The 19,435-nt window shown below is 41.1% G+C and overlaps 1 protein-coding gene and 1 long non-coding RNA gene across 8 annotated transcripts in view; one reads left to right on the top strand and one right to left on the bottom strand.

Moving 5' to 3' along the window:
* The window catches only part of synj1 (synaptojanin 1), a 113,544-nt gene extending 108,743 nt beyond the window's left edge, over positions 1-4,801 (top strand). For 4 of the 6 annotated variants that reach the window (XM_041210957.1, XM_041210956.1, XM_041210959.1 and 1 more), the window contains one exon: positions 1,010-4,801. In XM_041210957.1, the coding sequence (XP_041066891.1) occupies positions 1,010-1,888 (879 nt within the window). In that variant the 3' untranslated portion in view covers positions 1,889-4,801. The remainder of the gene's footprint in view (positions 1-1,009) is intronic. The other 2 variants (XM_041210961.1, XM_041210962.1) reach the window with 1 other exon arrangement.
* LOC121290513 overlaps positions 1-19,344 on the bottom strand; it is a 47,919-nt gene extending 28,575 nt beyond the window's left edge. The window contains exons 1-2 of one of the 2 annotated variants that reach the window (XR_005945809.1): positions 19,087-19,344; positions 18,008-18,178 (exon numbers count right to left, since the gene is read on the bottom strand). This is a non-coding gene — a long non-coding RNA (uncharacterized LOC121290513). The remainder of the gene's footprint in view (positions 1-18,007; positions 18,179-19,086) is intronic. The other variant, XR_005945810.1, reaches the window with a different exon arrangement.
* Positions 19,345-19,435: the final 91 nt, after the last annotated feature.

Genomic DNA, 19,435 nt, shown 5'->3' on the forward strand with positions numbered 1-19,435 from the left:
GTTGCTAAATCTTCAAAACCTATCCCATTTAGCATGGTGGTAGTGCCACACAACATGGTGAAGGGGACCCTCAATATGAAGGCGGGACTTCATCTCTACAATGACTTTGCGGTGGTCACTCCTCCCGATAATGTCATGGACAGATGCATCTGCAGCAGGCAGGTTGGTGAGAATGAGGTCAAGTATGTAACATAGGAAAGCACAGGAACAGGAGAAGGCATTCAGTTTTTCCCTCTTGCTGGTTCTCTCACCACCTGCTGCAGACCTGGTCTAGCAGCTATGTTCGTTAGGACTTGGCCAGTAGTGGTGCTACCGAGCCACTCTTGGTGATGGACATTGGATACTGAAGTACCCCACCCAGAGTACATTCTGTGCCCTTGCCACCCTCAGTGCTTCCTACAAATGGTGTTCAACATGGAGGAGCACTAATTCATCAGCTGAGGGTGGGTGGCACATGGTAATCAGCAGGAGATTTCCTTGCCATGTTTGACCTGATGCCATGAGACTTCAAGGGGCCCGGAGTCGATGTTGCAGACTCCCAGAGCAACTGCCTCTTGACTGTATACCATTGTGCCGCCACCTCTGGATCTGTTGTGCCAGTGAGACAGTGATCTGGGGGAAAAGTTCCTTGTGTCTGAATCTGGAAGGAAGTGGATTAGGAAGGGTGAGAATCAACCAAGTGATAAGATTGCCTTATCTCTGGAGGGATTATTTGAGATTGCAAGCTTGAGTTTGTTACTGTGAATATGGGTAGGTGAATTTTTATGGGGGTGCAGTGGTGTGGAGAAATTATGGTTAGACATGAGGGCATAAGAGAGATGATGTGATGAAAGGAAAACTTGCTCAGTGCCAAGATTGAGGAAGAAAAGTGAAGATAGCTCTGAGAAACTTAACAGTTGTACTTTGCTGGGTGGCAGGGAACGCAGCATTTAAAAGGACAGATGGGAAAGGTGGAACAAGTAGCTCTCTTCTTTCTCTTGTGTAACACTTTTGTTCTTTTTTTCCACAGCTGATAGCCAATGTTAATGGATTTAACAATGGAGGACCATCTGACATTGACCCTTTTGCTGATCTTTCACTTGACCGGCTTGCTGACCCTTGGACAAAGACCCAGTTATCAAGTGGAAACACTAAGTTGCAGCCAGCGTATGCCCGTACATCTCCTAATTTGTGCCAGCAACAATCTATTCAGCCCTTCGTATCAGCACAAACTAATTGCATGCCATTTGTACCTCCCATTCCTCCCCGAAGTAAATCACAGGAGAGCTTCCAAGTCTCTCCTAGTCCTTTGAATTTCCTGTCTGATGGCAATGCCTCCAACACAAACCCTTTTACTCGAAAAACTGGTTATAATCCTTTTAGGACTGATGTTCAAAACCCTGCTCAAAGGCCTGCTGTTGCATCACAACTATCTGTGCAAACCAGCAGCAGTTATCCTGCCTTTTCCACTAACTCACTGACTGCTGGAGCTGGAATTGGCGAAGCTGCTTTTTCATCAAATCCATTTGTAGGCAACAGTATATTTCAAAGCAAACCTGCTGCAAGTGACAAAATGCAAACCAGTGGGTGGGTGACCTTTGAGGATAATGATTTTAGTCTAAAAGGAACTCTGTCAACAGGTGCAAAACAAATTGACAACCAGGACCCTTGGAATGACAATGTTAGCAATTTGTCATTGCAGAACACACACAAACTCTTTCCAAGTACAGATTTTGGGGTTGGTAATGACTGGAATACAAGTGACACAGCAACTGGTGCTTCAGTACATGTACCAGCTCAAAGAGTGCCACCTCCTGTACCTTTGAGAACAAATGTCAGCATCCCGATTTTGCCATTCAACTCAGAGGCACCTGCTTCTTTATCAAAACAGAACTTCACCAAAAGATGAAATGTGTTCCAACAAGGTGTGAAGGCTAATTTAAAAAAATACTTGTAATTTGAATTCTTTGTCGGGGCTTTACATGTGCAATATGTTGTGTTTAAAATGTCAAACACTTGGCATCTCTTGTACAAGAAGTTCAACATTGGTATGATTTTGTATGGTCAGCAAATTATTTACAGTATTTTATTAAGGGTGCACATTCAAAATCTACCATATCCTGGATGTGATATCAAATAGTCAATGGTCTTTTGGGAATTGAGCTCTTGCAAGATGCAGTTAAAATTATGCGCAAGGAAAAATGGTAATGATATGGATTACATGCCTGTGTTTTTATTGAAAATGTGAAATTACGCTGGCTAAAGCAACACTGTTCTCTGAACCCGTCCAAGAAATCTTGGTTCAAATCTGACTTGCTATAAGTTGCAATTTAACTAACCCTTGTTAAACTTTTGGTGTTGGTCTAGTTGTTCTCAGCGCATTTACCTAATTTTCATCCTTTGTAACATGTTGGTTCAGATTATCCAATTCTGTATTCTTATAACAAAACTTCCGAGCATTTTAATTCATTTAAATAAAATCCAAGGTTGGCCTAGGATTTTGGTAAAACTTACTAGTGCATGTAGCCATCCAGCATGTGAAGTACATTTTTTTTCTTGTTTACCTTGACACACTGCTCCTTTTAGGTTTGGGAACTGATTTTGTCTGAATGGACAGATATTACCCATGTTGTTCAGTGAGAATGAAACTACTCAGTTAATGATTGTACAAATGTTTGACCATCACCAAACTGGTACACTCTTCTAATGAAATCAGAGTTTCACTTTGGTGGTTGTGGGCATACAGCAGCACTATTGGAGCGAACTGGGTTGTATTCATTGTTGTCAGGCCCAGTAAGTCTAATGACCACTATGGAATGCATCTCTGTGATAGTGCTCAGTCATTTGAGGACTATGGCCTGAGTTCCGTTGATGGAATGGATGTGTATTCACTCTGACTATAAGAGTCTTTACAGAAATAAATTTGGGTAATATCTACCCAATTCCTATAAGGCATAGTACAACACAATAATAGTTATAAAATTAACATCTTCGCTGGGGAATGGCTGAGAGAGGAATTGTGCAAATGAAGTTGGGCTTTTCTGAGTTGACCAAGGCACATGGCACATTCTTGAAGGCAAAATAGAGGGAGCACCTAAACTGTGCTACACTTGATTTGGAAGGTGGGCAGTCTTGATCCTGACATTGCATCCCTGAAACATAATATTTTATTCCTAAGTGTTAATGTCCCCTGTCTTAATGAGCACAAAAACTATTCCCTGCATTTTACCTTTACCCAAAAAAATTCTTTCTCGAAGATTGCTGGTTAATAATTTAACCTCATTCATTGGCAGATGGATCTGGTTAATAGGATGCTAACTGCCAATTGGTCAGTCGATGCTGTGATTAAAATGTACATTACATTAGTTTTCACTTATTAACCTAGTTGCATTAACTTTGTGCATCCCCCAGCATCAAACTTTATCCTCACCTAAAGTTAATTATATCACTTCCTAAAACTTAAGCTTTCATTCAAGAAAATAAAAGCTTACCTACAGTTATCCACCATTTTTCTCTGGTCTAGGAGGAGGCTACTGTGTAATAATGCCTCTAATTTGCTAACTCTAGTTATCATAAATGAAGCCATGTTCCATTCCCAGCACCAGCATCCTTCATGTTAACAAGCACACTTAGCGCACCCCCCCTGCCAACAAAGGTCCTATCTACAAACTAATTTTATTTTATATATAATATATTATCATTTCTATAATGTATTCATACCTGCTGGTGATTAGCAGTTGGTCAGTTTGATTTATAGAAAAATCTATTTCATAAATTATGCATGTGTCTATATAAACCAAGGTCATAACAGCAGTTATGGAGCGAGTCTACCAAATAAGAGACCAGAATCTCCTTTATCAATAGAAAACAGTAAATGTTCCAAATTGCCCACCAAATATTACCAAAGCCTGGACATCTGACATTTTAATTTTTGGACAAATTCTTCTGTCGGTTTGACATAATGTGAATGCTCATTTGTAAGGCTTTTGCTGCAATTGTGTTAATGCATTGAACTGTTGGTCACTGCACATGTTTATGTTCAGATGCAGTAAATAATGTCAAATTACCATTAACCAAGCAATCTATTGAAAATGCAGATCAGAGAACAGGTAGGTATTTCTTTTGGTCCATTTCAAAACTATCCTCTGTTAGTCTTTTATTGAGCCAGCTAAATATTTCTGAACTGCATTAATATATGAAAATGGATTGGTCCTTTCATCGAATGGAAAATGTGATCAAAAATGCTGAAACAGTAAAACAACATCTTGCAGCCTTGCTGTAGTTAGTGCATTGGCTAAATTCTCACTACTGATATCCAAAAAAGGCATTATTATAATGCTTTTGCTGCTGTTCTTTTTGCCTGTAGTGCAATGGGAAATCACTGTTTAAAAATTACTTTCCTGTCACATTTCAACAAATACACTTATACATGTAAATGGTGTGTAAGTGTATAACTCTTCATTTTAGTATCCAGTTTTAAAATGTTCAATGTGGTATGTTCAATCGAAATAAGGCATTGCTGGTGTTCACATTTCCAGTTTGTAACTGTTGAGCTTTCCGCTGACTTCTGTGGCTTACGAAGGACTGCAACAAATATGTAATTTGCAACACCTCAAACAATGTATAACAAGTTCTAACTGCAACGTGTCACTGTGGTAATTTGGCTGTTTCCTGATCTTTTAAAATGTTTATCAATGTGTATCTATAATCATATAAATTAAGCTTGGTATATTATGCTCAGCGGACAACATGTCTTAATCTTTTCCTGAAGACTGCAGTATTGAGACTAATGTGTGCATAATAAATTGTACATATCCTGTGATGTCTGAGTTGTATCTTAATTCAATAAACATAGCTGTGTCCTATAAATGTATTTTCATAGCATAGAAGTATTCTTTCCTTTAAGGACAACAAAGCATCTAAGCTGAATATTTATGTGGATGAGTGAGCCCAAAGAGCAGGTTGAGAAATTGCAGGCATGTAGCTTGTGATGTGTTACATATTAGATACACAGACTCTCTGACTGGAAGCTTCTCAGAGTTGGCTTGAATGCAGGACTGGGAGGAAGGTAGGAATGGAGAGCATCAGCGGTTAGGCTGCAGCGACCCAATTGTGGGCAGATTGAGGATACTGTATGAGGTCAGCCCACAAGGCCTTCCACACTGTCTGCAATCCCTCAAAATGGAAGCCTAATGAATGGAAGCCTCAGCTGTAACCACAGGCCATTCTGTGGAAAGATTCCCCGCCAAAGTGGCAACTGTGGCCAGTTTATTCAAACAAAATTAAGGTGTCTTCCGAGGGCACCCTTGCAGTTCCCTTCTACAGGAGCTCTACCCACTTCTGCCAGTGGGGCTGCCATCCTTAATTGGACAATGTTCTGCAAGGGGGTGCAATTAGGAGGTTGCCTCCTGAAAGATTGCACCAGTGTGCATTGCCAGCAAGTGCAAGGTCAGGACCAAGAAATGGTCCTGACCCACCCTCTTGGAGCACTGCTCCATACAAAAACTACCTCTAGATAGAAAGTCACAGGTGCAAGGTACTTGTTTGTAACAATTATTTAAGAAAGGCCATCACTTTCTCAAAACAACTAGGATTGAGCAATAAGTATGTTCAGAAGCTGCAATATTTTTTTTAAAGTTTGAGATGTGCTGGTAAATGGGGTTAGGTAGGTGTTTCTCACGTGTCTGTGCGGACTCGATGGGCTGAAGGGCCTTTTCTGCACTGAGATTCTGTGATGTCCAATACTATACCATACTTTGCAATGAACAGATTAATTAAGGTACCAATGTGGGACTTTGACAGAAAGATACACCTACCATGGGCTGGACTTATGCACAAGGTTGGAACTTGGGTATGTAATGACCAGTCAGTGTAATCTGGAAACCCCTCTCTCTGCAACAGTTTCCCTTTCTCATTATACAGCTTTGGCATAGCTTGGGTCCTGGATGTGAAACTCAGTGAACAAAACTTTTCCATTGAATGCCTGGAGTTCTGAAACATACTGTTTAGATACATATTTTACCTGCAACAGCTTAACCTGCATTCTAACTTTGTTATTAAAGGAAGCTAAAAGGTAAAATACATTTCACCACTCCAGAGCACAATTCCAAAGGATTATATCCAAGCAATAGTTAACACCCATCAGGCCATGTAGATGCTGAATGCCTTTGTATCTTATCTGTTAAACAGTACAGCAATCCCCTTTTGGATTCTTGAAATTACACAGTGCTGCACTTGACACCCACCACCATATCCTGCAGCTTAACGCAATGATCAAGATTATAAAGATTGCACTTGATCCCGAGAGATTGATGAACATTCTTTCTGCAAAAGGATTCTTTATAATTCTTTGTCTCCATGTTCCCTGATATAGTAAAGGGACAGTCTTGGTTAGACTAAGAATAGAATGGATGACAGTGGATAAACTTGTCTCATTGCTTTGTGGGAGACAGAGTCAGCAGGTTTTGGATCTACCTTTCCACAAAATTAGAAGCTGACATAAGATCATAAGAAACAAGAGTAGACCATTTGGCCCCTGGAGCCTGCTCTGCCATTCAATAAGATCATGGCTGATCTGATTGTGGCCATAACTCCACTCTCCTGTCTGCCCCCTGTAACACTTGACTCCCATGTTGCCCAAAGATATAGCTAATTCAATGATCTAGCCTCTACTATTCTGAGGGGAAGAGAATTCCAAAGACTTGCAGCCCTCAGAGAATAACTTTCTCCAACTTAGTCTTAAATGGGAGACCTTTTATTTTTAAATGGTACCACCCTAGTTCTAGATTCCCCCAGAGAGGAAACATCCTCTCAGCATATACCCCACTGAGCCCCCTCATAATCTTATTGTTTTGATAAGGTCACCTTTCACTGTTCTAACTCCAATGTATAGGGCCAACCTACAAACATACGAACTAAGAGCAGGAGTAAACCCTTCGGCCCCTCAAGCCTGCTCCACCACTTGATAAGATCATGGCTGATCTGATTGTGGCCTCTATTTTGCTGTCTACTCTCCATACCTTTTCACTCCCTTGTCAGTCAGTAATCTCTAACCCAGCCTAAAAAAAAACAAAGACCACGCCTCCTTTGTGCTCTGAGGAAGAGAATTCCAGACTAACAACCCTCTGAGAAAGAAAATTCTCATCTGTTTTAAATGAGACTCCTTATTTTTAAACTGTGTCCCCTAGTTCTAATCTCTCCCATGGGGAAACATCCTTTAGCATCCACCTTGTCAAGTTCCCTCAGGATCTTGTATGTTTCAGTAAGATTACTTCTCATCTTTCTAAAGTCCAATGGATACAGGTCCAACCTTTCCTCATAAGACAATCCTTTCATGCTCAGAATTCTGCAATTTCTCTCGGTTTAAAAAAAATAAGCTGCTTTTCAATTCTTCTGCCAAAGTGGGAAAGTTCACATTTTCCCACATTATACTCCATCTGCCAACTTTTTGCCCACTCGCCTAACCAATCGATGTCCCTTTGTGGACTCCTTATGTCCTCTTAACAATTTTCATATCTATATTTGTGTCATCAGCAAATTTAGCAACCATAGATTGTCCTTACAATCTATAACAATGATTTGCATGAAAATAGCTGAGGCCCCAGCACTGATCCCTGTGGCACTCCACATATTGCCAGCTGGAAAATGACCCATTTGTGCCTATTCTCTGCTAACCAATCCTCTATTCACGCTACTATGTTACCCCTACACCCATGAGCTCTTATTTTGTGCAGTAATCTTTGATGTGGCACCTTGTCAAATGCCTTTTGGAAATCCAAATACACCACACATCTACAGGTTTCCCCTTTATCCACGTTGCTTGTTACTTCCTCAAAGAACTCTAATAAATTAGTCAAACACTATTTCCCTTCCACAAAACCATGTCGACTCTGATTGCATTAAGAATTTCTAAGTGCCCTGCTTTAGCCTCCTTAATAATAGATTCCAACATTTTCCCACGACAGATGTTAAGTTAACTGGCCTGTAGATTCCTGCTTTCTGTCTCCCTCCTTTCTTGAATAGAGGAGTTACGTTCACTGTTTTCCAATCTGATGGGACCTTTCCACAATCTAGGGAATTTTGGAAAATTAAAACCAATGCATTCACTATCTCAGCAACCACTTCTTTTAAGACCCCAGGGTGAAGTCCATTAGAACCCAGGAAGTTGAGAGCCTTTACTTCTAATAACTTTCCTGGTATCCTTTCCCCAGTGATTGTAATTGTTTTAATTTCCTCCCTCCCTTTCTGTTCTTGATTTACAATTATTTCTGGAATGTATTTGTCTTCCCACAGTGTAGGGACACAAAATAACTGTTCGATGCATCCGCCATTTCTTTATTTCCCATTATTAATTCCCCAGACTCGCTATCTAGAGGACCATTGCTCATTTTAGTTATACTTTTCCTTTTTAAATACTGTACCTGTAGAAACTCTTTTACTATCTGTTTTTAAATTTCTAGCTAGCTTTATCTCATTCTCTAATTTCTCCCTCCTCAATTATTTTTAGTCATTCTTTGCTGGTTTTATATTTCCAATCTTCTGACCCACTAATCTACTTTGAATGTTATGCTTTTACTTTCAATTTGATACTATCTTTAACTTCTTTAGTTAGCCACAAATGATGCATTCTTTTCCCAGGGTCTTTCATTCTCACTGGAATGTATCTTTGCTGAATATTTAAGAAATATCTCCTTAAACATCTGCACTGTATCTCTACTGACTTGCATCTTAACCTAATTTCCCAGTTCACTTTATCCAGCTCTTGTCGTCATACCCTTATAATTGCTTTTATTTAAGTTTAAAACACTAGTCTTAGACCCACTCTTCTCTCCCTCAAACTGAATGGGAAACTCAATCATGTTATGATCACTGCTACATGGGGGCTCTTTTACCAAGAGATCATTAATTAATTCTGTCTCATTGCACATTACCCTGTCTAGAATAGTTTGCTCTCTGTTTGGCTCTAGAATGTGCTGCTCTAAGAAACTATTCCGAAATCACTATGAACTCATCTTCCAAGGTACTTTTGCCAATCTGTCACGACTCACTGGGGATAGTGTGTTGTAATATGAAGCCCCCACTGTTTGCTGAGCTGCGAAAAATGTGAAAGTTTTGCCCAAACCACCAGATTGCCCCAAATCTTCCTAACTCTTTAATTTAGGTTAACAATACGAGCACCAGGTTTGTAAACTTAATAAATAAAGAACAGTTTATTCAACAAATTGTCTTTAAATGGTGGTAAAAGAAATATGAACTGTTAACTTCTAACTCTATAACTTAAATTCGATCCCTCCTTAAACCCCTACACAAATACACACACATAAAACACACAAAACATGGATTTTAAGGGTGAGATAAAATAGTTCAATAGCACCAATCTGGAGTACAGGATTAGATGGGTTGGTTTTGATTGATGTCCTCCAAATTCCTTGCAGTTTGTTGCTGATGACACAAGGTGGTTTTCCCAGCAGTTTAAGTCCAATTCACTGGTTTGTAAACCTTCTTTTCAATGTCTCTACTGGTGATTTTCCCCTTTTCCTCTTGATAGGGGTTTTCAGAGAAAGCAGAAATGTGAGGAATAGCCAGCTAGCTACTATGGGAGAATTATTGGAATCTTACAAAAACAGGAGAAAGAGGTTTTAGGCCTTCCCTCTGTGCAGGGTAAGAGCTGTACAGCCCGCACTGTTACCACACAAAACCCTGGCCTGCTGGTCAGATGCTGATTAAAATGCTGTTGTCAGACAGTTCCCCTTAGTCCAGGGCTCCTTTCTGGCACCATCCTGTTCTTTTATGGCACACTCTGTTCCAGGATAGCAACATTGTAGACATTTTCCATCCTATTCCAGTGAACTGCAGTCAACTGCAGCCATGGTAGTTTTTAAAGCCACAGTCCAAGGAAAATAAAGATAGGTTCTTTAAATGCCTCCATCCTTAAAAAAGATGAAACACCATTTAAAATGTGTTTCATCTTAAGGTAAGTGACACATAAACAACAAAACACGAGACTTACATTCATTCATCCATCCTTCCCCCTTAAACTTATTTCAGTAATTTACACCAAGGACAATGCATCCATGATCACATTATCTTTACTGGCAATGTGAACAATCTTTACATTGAATGGTTGAAACAATAGACTTCCCATCTAAACAGTCTCACCTGTTGAATTTTAAGCTTCTCTATGAATGCCAGTGGATTATGGTCAGTGTAGATTAGTGTTTCTTTGTTATGTCAGACATAAACTTCAAAGTGTTGAAGAGACAAGAATGCCTAGAGTTTCTTTTTCTACTAGAGTACTTCTTCCAATATTGATTTAGTTTCTTGGAAAAGTACCCCACCGGCTTCTCTACCCCTAATTTATCATTGTCATCGAACTGCACCTAGCCCCAAATCACGAACGTCAATCGCAATTTTAAAAGGTTTGGTAAAGTCAGGGGCAGCCAACACTGGTTCATTTATTAAGATTGCCTTCTGTTTTTCAAAGGCTGCTCGGCATTCTGCCGACTGTACCACTTTTGTCTATTTTCTTAACAAATTGGTTAGAGGTACAGCAATTGTGCTGAAATTAAGTACAAACTTCCTTAAAGCCCACACATTCCCTAAAACCTCATAATTTCTCACTGGTTTTAGGAATTCTATTACAGCGTTCATTTTTGCTTTTCTTGACAACACCTGCCCTTATCCTACAATATGACCTAGGTAGGTTACCCTTGCTTTTGCAAACTCGCTTTTGGCCAGACTTCTGACTAAGCCAGCCCTTGCATTAATCCCAGTGGCATTCCACTGGTGATAGTTTGTCAAATCTAGACCTCCCTGGTTGTCTAGAGGAATACAGGGGAAGGTCAAACAGAAAAATAAAGCACACGATAGGCACAAAGGACTAAGCACTGCAGATAGCCTAAACAAATATAGGAAGTGCAGGGACGAAGTCAATAAGGAAATCAAAGACAGGGCATAAAAAAAGATTAGCAAGTAAAGTTAAAGATAACCCAAAGATGTTTTACCAATACATTAATGCTAAAAGTTTAGTTAAGGAAAAAGTGGGACCTATCAGAGATGAAGATGGAAACTTGTGTGTAGATACAGGGGCTGTGGGAAGGGTTTTGAATGAATATTTTGTCTCTGTGAAAGGGAGCATGTAGATATAATAGCCCAGGAGGAACACTCAGATATTGGACAGGATAGTCATAAAGAGAGAGGAAGTACTCAAAGGGTTGAAATCCTTGAAAGTTGATAAGTCACCAGGGCCAGGTGGATTGTTTCTGAGGCTGCTGAAGGCAGTCAGGGAGGAGATAGCAGATGCTCTGAGGATGATTTTCCAATCTTCACTAGATACAGGGAGGTACTGGAGGACTGGAGAAATACAAACGTAGTTCCGTTGTTTAAAAAGGGATCAAAGGAAATGCCAAACAATTATAGGCCAGTTAGTCTTATATCGGTGGTGAGCAAATTAGTAGGATCAATCCTGAGAGAGAGGATTAACTGTCATGTGGAAAGACATAGACTATTCAGGGATGGTCAGCATAGATTTGTTAAAGGAAGGTCTTGCCTCACAAATTTGATTGAATTCTTTGAGGAAGTGACAAGAAGGGTTGATGAAGGTAATGTAGTGGATGTTGTGTTCATGGATTTTAGCAAGGCATTTGACAAGGTCCCACATGGCAGATTGGTCAGGAAAGTAAAAGCCCATGGGATTCAGGGTAATGTGGCAAACTGGATAAAAGGTTGGCTTTGTAACAGGAAACAAAGGGTAATGGTTGATGGATGCCCTTGCAAATGGAAAGTTGTCTCAAGTGGTGTTCCACAGGGCTTGTTGTTGGGACCCTTGCTGTTTGTGTTATATATTAACAATTTGGACGTGAAAGTGGGGGACACGATTGGGAAATTTGCAGATGACACAAAGATTGGCAGAGTAGTGGATAGTGTAGAGGATAGCCATAATCTCCAAACGATATAGATGGGTTGGTGGAATGGGCGGTAAAGTGGCAGATGGATTTTAACATAGAGAAATGTGAGTTCATACATTTAGGGAGGTCAAACAGTTACAGGGATTACAAAATAAATGGGAATCTACTAAGAGGGATAGATGAAGTGAGAGATCTTGGAGTACAAGTACACAGGTCCCTGAAGGCAGCAGATCAAGTAGATAAGGTTGTAAAGAAGGCATATGGAATGCTCTCCTTCACTGGCAGAGGTATAAAATATAAAAGTAAGGATATAATGTTGGAATTGTATAAAACACTGGTGAGGCCACAACTGGAGCATTGTGTGCAGTTCTGGTCACCACATTACAGGAAGGATATAATAGCTCTGGAGAGAGTGCAGAGGAGGTTTACAAGAGTGTTGCCAGGGTTAGAAAAGTGTAGCTATGAGGAGAGATTGGATAGGTTGGGGTTATTTTCCTTAGAACAAAGAAGGCTGAGAGGTGACTTGATTGAGGTGTATAAAATTGAGATAACAGATAGAGTGGACTGGATAAAATTGTTTCCCTTGGTGGAGAATTCTAGAACCAGGGAACATAGATTCAAGTTAAGTGGCAGAAGGTGTAGGGGGACATGAGGAAGAACCTTTTTATGCAGAGGGTAGTGGGTGTCTGGAATTCGCTGCCCAAGTTGGTGGTAGAGGCAGAAACTCTAAACTCTTAAAAAGTACCTGGATCTGCACCTTAAGTGCTGTAAGCTGCAGGACTATGGGCCGAGTGCAGGAAGGTGGGATTAGAAAGGGCACCTGGGTGTCCTCAGGCTGGCATAGACAAGGTGGGCTGAATGGCTTCCTTCTGTGCTGTAACTTTTCTATGGTTCTAATGACTGATTTATCCTGATTCTCTTCCTGTTAGTTAGCCAATCTTCTATCCACACTAGATAAAAACAAAAAAACTGCGGATGCTGGAAATCCAAAACAAAAACAGAATTACCTGGAAAAACTCAGCAGGTCTGGCAGCATCGGCGGAGAAGAAAAGAGTTGACGTTTCGAGTCCTCATGACCCTTCGACAGAACTTGAGTTCGAGTCCAGGAAAGAGCTGAAATATAAGCTGGTTTAAGGTGTGTGTGTGGGGGGCGGAGAGATAGAGAGACAGAGAGGTGGAGGGGGTTGGTGTGGTTGTAGCGACAAACAAGCAGTGATAGAAGCAGAATATCAAAAGATGTCAACAACAATAGTACAATAGAACAATGTTTCCCCCTTCTCTTTTTTTCCCAATAAATTATAAAGATTTTCCTTTTCCCACCTATTTCCATTATATAAAATAAAAAAAAAAACCCACTAGAGCTATACCTTGAGTGCCCTACCATCCATTCTTAATTAGCACATTCGTTTAGATAATATCACCAACTTTATCTTTAACACCTATGTGTTCTATTGTACTATTGTTGTTGACATCTTTTGATATTCTGCTTCTATCACTGCTTGTTTGTCGCTACAACCACACCAACCCCCTCCACCTCTCTGTCTCTCTATCTCTCCGCCCCCCACACACACACCTTAAACCAGCTTATATTTCAGCTCTTTCCTGGACTCGAACTCAAGTTCTGTCGAAGGGTCATGAGGACTCGAAACGTCAACTCTTTTCTTCTCCGCCGATGCTGCCAGACCTGCTGAGTTTTTCCAGGTAATTCTGTTTTTGTTTTCTATCCACACTAACCTATCATCCCAACACCATAAGCTCTTACTTTGTGTCGTAACCTTTTGTGTGGCACCTTATTAAATGCCTTTTAGAAATAGAAACACATTACATCAATTGGTACCCCCTTATCTGCTCTGCTTGTTAGACCCTCAAAGAATTCTAATTTGTTAAACACAATTCTCCTTTCACAAAACTGTTAGCTCTGCCTGATTGTATTTTGATTTTCTAAAGGTCCTGCTACTACTTCCTTAATAATAGATTTTAGTGTTTTCTCAAAGACAGACCAACATATAATCTTCTGCTTTCAGTCTCCCTTTTTTCTTGAATAGAGGTGTTACATTTGCAGTTTTCCAATCCACTAGGACCTTTCCCGAAACTAGGGAATTCTGGAAGATTATAACCAATGCATCCAATATTTCTGCAACCACCTGTTTTAAGATCCCTAGCTGCAGACCATCAGGTCCAGGGGAATTATCAGCCTTTAGTCCTCCAGAATTTAGTTTTCCAGTATTTTTTCTCTAGTGATCGTGATTGTTTTAACAGATTCTGCCTTGTATTCCCAAAGCTATCAACCTCTTCACAAGCTGCATGAAGCAGTATTGAAAAGTTTTATGCAAAGCAGTTGAAGTGGGGTTTTAATGGCAATATTAGTACACAATTTACAGAACCCTTCCCTAAGGGACCAGAAAGATTCAGTCTTTCCACTGGGTTCTGGAAGGCAAACTGTCCTTCCTAGTAATGATGTCACCAAATCTACTCTCTGCTGACACTTCAATGCCATAATGAGTGGTGTATTGCTAGAGGTGTCATTCTTCCTGCAAAATATAAAATAGAGGTCATGCCTACCTGATGCATTATTTAATGTTGATATTAAAGATTGCAAATCACTATTCAAAGAATTGCAGAAGTTCTCTGGATACCCTTGCCAATATTAAGCCTCCAATCAATACTAACTTATATTTCATCTCATTTCTATATGTCTTAGCTCTGGTGAAGGGTCATATGGAGTCGAAACATCAACTGTATCCCTCTCCGCAGATGCTGTCAGACCTGCTGAGTTTTTCCAGGTATTTTTGTATTTGTTCTATTACTAACAGATTAATTGATAACATGAGAAATGAGTTAAGACCTCAGGATAAATGAACCACCACCCAAACATGAATGGCACAGGGAGCAGAGATGGGAAAGATGAGTTGTGGGACGAAGACAGGAAAGCACCAATTCTTTACATTAGAAAAGATTGCAATCATTAATGCCAAAAACCTTGGGCCATTTCTATCCTGACCCAACTAAAGTGAATATCACTAACCTTTCTGTGCAGAGTTAATTTGTGAAAAAACAAAATATTACACAATCCTTTTTATTGGCACAGCTGCAAGTCAATTGTTATAAATACAAAGTTTATAAGATGTTGTGGGACTCTCTCTTCTAAATGAAGGGAAAAAAAAATGAATGCAGTCATGTGACCTGCTCTGAATTCTGTCTAGCAACAAGCCTGGGTGGCTTGATAAAGACAGCTCAGGTTATCTTACTAAGAAGAAGGTGCTCACACCTGCAGGCAATAGCAAAAGCAGTTGTGCTGACTGTAGACTGTTAATATCCAAGTCTCAGTGAAGTTTAAATTTTTTTTTTTACAGGATGTGGGCGTCACTAGATAAACCAGCATTTAATGCCCATCATTATTGCTCTTGGTGAGCTGCCTTCTTGAACCACTGCAGTCCCTGTGGTATAGGTACACCCACAGTACTGTGAGGGAGGGTGTTCCAGGGTTTTGACCCAGAGACAGTGAAGGAACAGTGATATATTCCCAGGTCAGGAAGATGAGTGGCTTGAAGGGGAACTTCCAGGTGGTGGTGCTCCCACCTATCTGTTGTGCTGTCCTTCTAGGTAGTAGTGGGTTTGGAAGGTGCTGCCTAAGGAGTCTTGGTGAGTTTCTGCAATGCATCTTGTAGATGGTACACACTGTTGCCACTGTGCATCAGTGGTGGAGGGAGTGGATGTTTTTGGAAGGGGACCAAAGCCTTTATAGTATCCACTGCCTTCAGCCATTTCTTGATATCATGTGGAGTGAATCAAATTAGCTGAAGACTAGCATCTATGATGCTGGGGGCCTACGGAGGAGATGGATCATCCACTTGGCATTTATGGCTGAAGATTGTTGCGAATGCTTCAGCCTTACCTTTTGCACTGATGTCCTAGGCTCCTCCACCATTGAGGATGGGGATATTTGTGGAGCCTCCTCCTCAAGTGAGTTGTTTAATTGTCTGCCACCATTCATGATCTGATCCATTGATTGTGGAATCGCTTAGCTCTGTCTATCACTTGATGCTTATGCTGTGGCATGCAAGTAGTGGTGTGTTGTAGCTTCACCAGGTATGCTGGTGCTGGTCCTGACATGCTCTCCTGCATTCTTCATTGAACCAGGGTTGATCTCCTGGCTTGGTGGTAATGGTAGTGTGAGGATATGCTGGGCCATGAGGTTATAGATTGTGGTTGAGTACAATTCTGCAGCTGCTGCTGATGGCCCACTGCGCCTCATGGATGCCCAGTCCGGTCTTGAGTTGCTAGATCTGTTTGACATTTATCCCATTTAGCAGTGGTAGTGCCACACAACACAATGGAGGGTATTCTCAATGTGAAGATGGGACTTCGTCTCCACAAAGACTGTACAGTTGTCACATCTATTTATACTGTCATGGACAGATGCATCTGCAGCTGGCAGGTTGGTGAGGATGAGGTCAAATATGATTTTCCCTCTTGGTTGTTCCCTCACCACCTGCCTCAGACCCAGTTTAGCAACTATGTCCTTTAGGGCCTAGCCAGCTCTGTCTGTACTGGTGCTACTTAGCCAATCTTGGTGAGGGACATTGAAGTCCCCCACCCAGAATACAATCTGCACCCTTGTCACCCTCAGTGCTTCCTCCAAGTGGTGTTCAACATGGAGGAGTACAGATTTATCAGCTGAAGTGGTAGTATTTAGCAGGAGGTTTCCTTGCCCATGTTTGACCTGATGCCATGAGACTTCATGGGGTCCCAGCTGTATACCATCTCTCCATGGACGGTAATAGTTACAGATTACATGATCTGTAATGTATGACTCTGAGAGTATGACTTTGTCAGGCTATTGTTCTACTAGTCTGTGACACAGCTCTCCCAATCTTGGCACAAGCTGCAGAATGTTAGGTGGACTGCAGGGTCAACACGGCTGAGTTTGCCATTGTCTTTTCTGGTGCCTAGGTCTGTCCAGTTTCATTCCTTTTTATTAGCTTTTTACAACTGAGTGGCTTACTAGTCTATTTCAGAGGGCATTAAGAATCAACCACATTCTGTAGGTCTGGAGTCACATATAGGCCAGACTAGGTAATAATTGGCCTACATGATTTCCCTCCCTAAGGGTTTTTTCCATCAATCGGCAATGTTTTTTATGGTCGTCATGAGACTTTTAATTCCAGATTTTTATTGATTTCAAATCCCACCATTTGCCATGATGGGATTCAAACCCAGGTAACCAAAGCATTACCCTGGGGCTCTGGATTACCAGTCCAGTGGCAATACCACTGGAAATAACCCCAGTCTATCCAATGTCTCCTCATGTCTAAAACTCTCCAACCTAGGCAATATCCAAGGTTATCTCCTCTACACTCTCTTTAGTGCAATCACATTCTTCCTATAATGCGGATTCCAGAACTGCACACAGTGCTCTAGCTGTGGCCTAACCAGCATTTTACACAGTTCCAGCATAACCTCCCTATACTCTTTGCTTCGGCTAATAAAGGCAAGTGTCCCATATGCCTTCTTAACCACCTTATCTACCTGTCCTGCTGCCTTAAGGGACCGGTGGACATGCACACCAAGGTCCCACTGATCCTCAGTACTTCTCAGGGTCCTACCATTCATCATGTATTCCCGTGCCTTGTTTGTCCTGTCCAAGTGCATCACCTCACACTTATCTGGATGAAATTCCATTTGCCACTGATCAGCCCATCTATATCCCCCTGTAATCTAAGGCTATCCTCCTCACTATTTACCACCCCACCAATTTGTTTTTTTTAAATATCACAGAACCTCACAGACACAAGTCAGTCTGCAGACACCTGAAAGGCGGACAGCAGGAGATTGAGGCAAAAGCAAAATACTGCGGATGCTGGAAATCTGGAACAAAAACAAAAATAGCTGGAAAAACTCAGCAGGTCTGACAGCATCTGCGGAGAGGAATACAGTAAATGTTTTGAGTCTGTATGACTCTTCATCAGAACTGTTCTGATGAAGAGTCATACGGACTCAAAACGTTTACTGTATTCCTCTCCGCAGATGCCGTCAGACCTGCTGAGTTTTTCCAGCTATTTTTGTTTTTGTAGGAGATTAAGGCAGCTAGTCCTGCACCTGAAACAAAAAAAAATGCTTACCCTACTGTTTTCCATGCAGAACTCAGGTGGGAGCTTATGCTCAGATTGAAGAGGCCCAGTTTGTGAGGATTTAAAGCAGGCTGGAAGATTCACCCATCTTAGACTAGAGGGAAGGAATATCCAGTGTAACCCTCACCGTGAAAGTCAGTTCTGGGATTAGAAGGTACCCAGCTGGAAAAGGAAAAAGAAAAAGGAGGCAGGCCATCAGTAGCAGAGAATAACTTTGGAATAGTTCTGGGGGAATGAAGTGTCTATTTAAGGAACAGTATAAAGAATAACTGTGGTGCAGGATTTTCAGTTGTGTTAAATTTTAAATGGAGGATTTCCTTTCAGTGGTTCAGAGTATAAGTTGCCTCCTGAATTGTGTTTAGACAATGTCACTTTTAGTTTGTTACAGTAAAAGTCTTAAAAACTTAACATCTTGTCATGTGACCCTTTATCAGTCACTGGAAATTCAAATGTATTTTTTAAAGTTTTTACAGGGATTGTAACACTGGCTGAGTCAGGCCATTTTCTCATTAGCTGCTTTTACACTAAAGGCAGCAGGAATATAATTCTCTCTCTCTCACCTATACCCGTCCAAATTGTCCAAAGATCAAGATTGACAAAAACGTAGTTCTTACAAGTATGCCGTTGGGGATAAGGCTGTGGTTTCACTGAAGCAAATGGTATGAGTTGCGTTCTACTTATTTGGATTCTGGATTGCTACATTATAGTGAGGAGTATCTATAGCACAATAACTCAGTCACAGTCAACGTGACCTTAAAAGAGGAAACCCCTAGCTAAAAAATCATTTAGACAGCTTTGGAGTGGCAGCCCAGGTGGATGCGGCAAACCCTACCACTTGGTATATTTAAACTTTCAATAGACATTTAACAAAATTTCACATGTTGGTTGTGGCGGCTCACTTGGTATTATTCTTCAATCACCCCTAACACAACATCCTCTTCCCACATCTTTCCAAGCAAGTGCTGGAGATACAACACCTGCCCATCTCTTCATCATCCGAAGCCCCCAAAACTCCTTCCAGGTGAAACAACAATTTGTATACTTTCTTCAGTTTAGGATTCACTACTCACAATGCGCTCTGCTCTGAACTGGAGAGATCAAAAGCAAATTAAGTGACCAAGTTGCAGAACCCCTTCATTCAATCTGCATGTGAAACCCAGATTTTCCGGTTGCCTGTCATTTTACTTTTCCACCTTGTTCCCACTCTGACCTCTGCCTTTGGCCTACTGCAGGTTTCCAATGAAGCTCAGTGCAAGCTCGATGAACAGCACCTCATGTTTTTTGGATCACACTCGATGCTGCTTTCCGGACTCAACACTATTTCGGAGCTCGGTAGGGCGGAACGGGAACAAGAGCGTAAACGGGGGCAGGGTGGGGCGGGACAGCTCATACGCATGCGCCCTAACGGAAAGGCACCCG

This window comes from Carcharodon carcharias, chromosome 18 (genome assembly GCF_017639515.1).
Source record: "Carcharodon carcharias isolate sCarCar2 chromosome 18, sCarCar2.pri, whole genome shotgun sequence".
NCBI classification, from domain to species: domain Eukaryota; kingdom Metazoa; phylum Chordata; class Chondrichthyes; order Lamniformes; family Lamnidae; genus Carcharodon; species Carcharodon carcharias.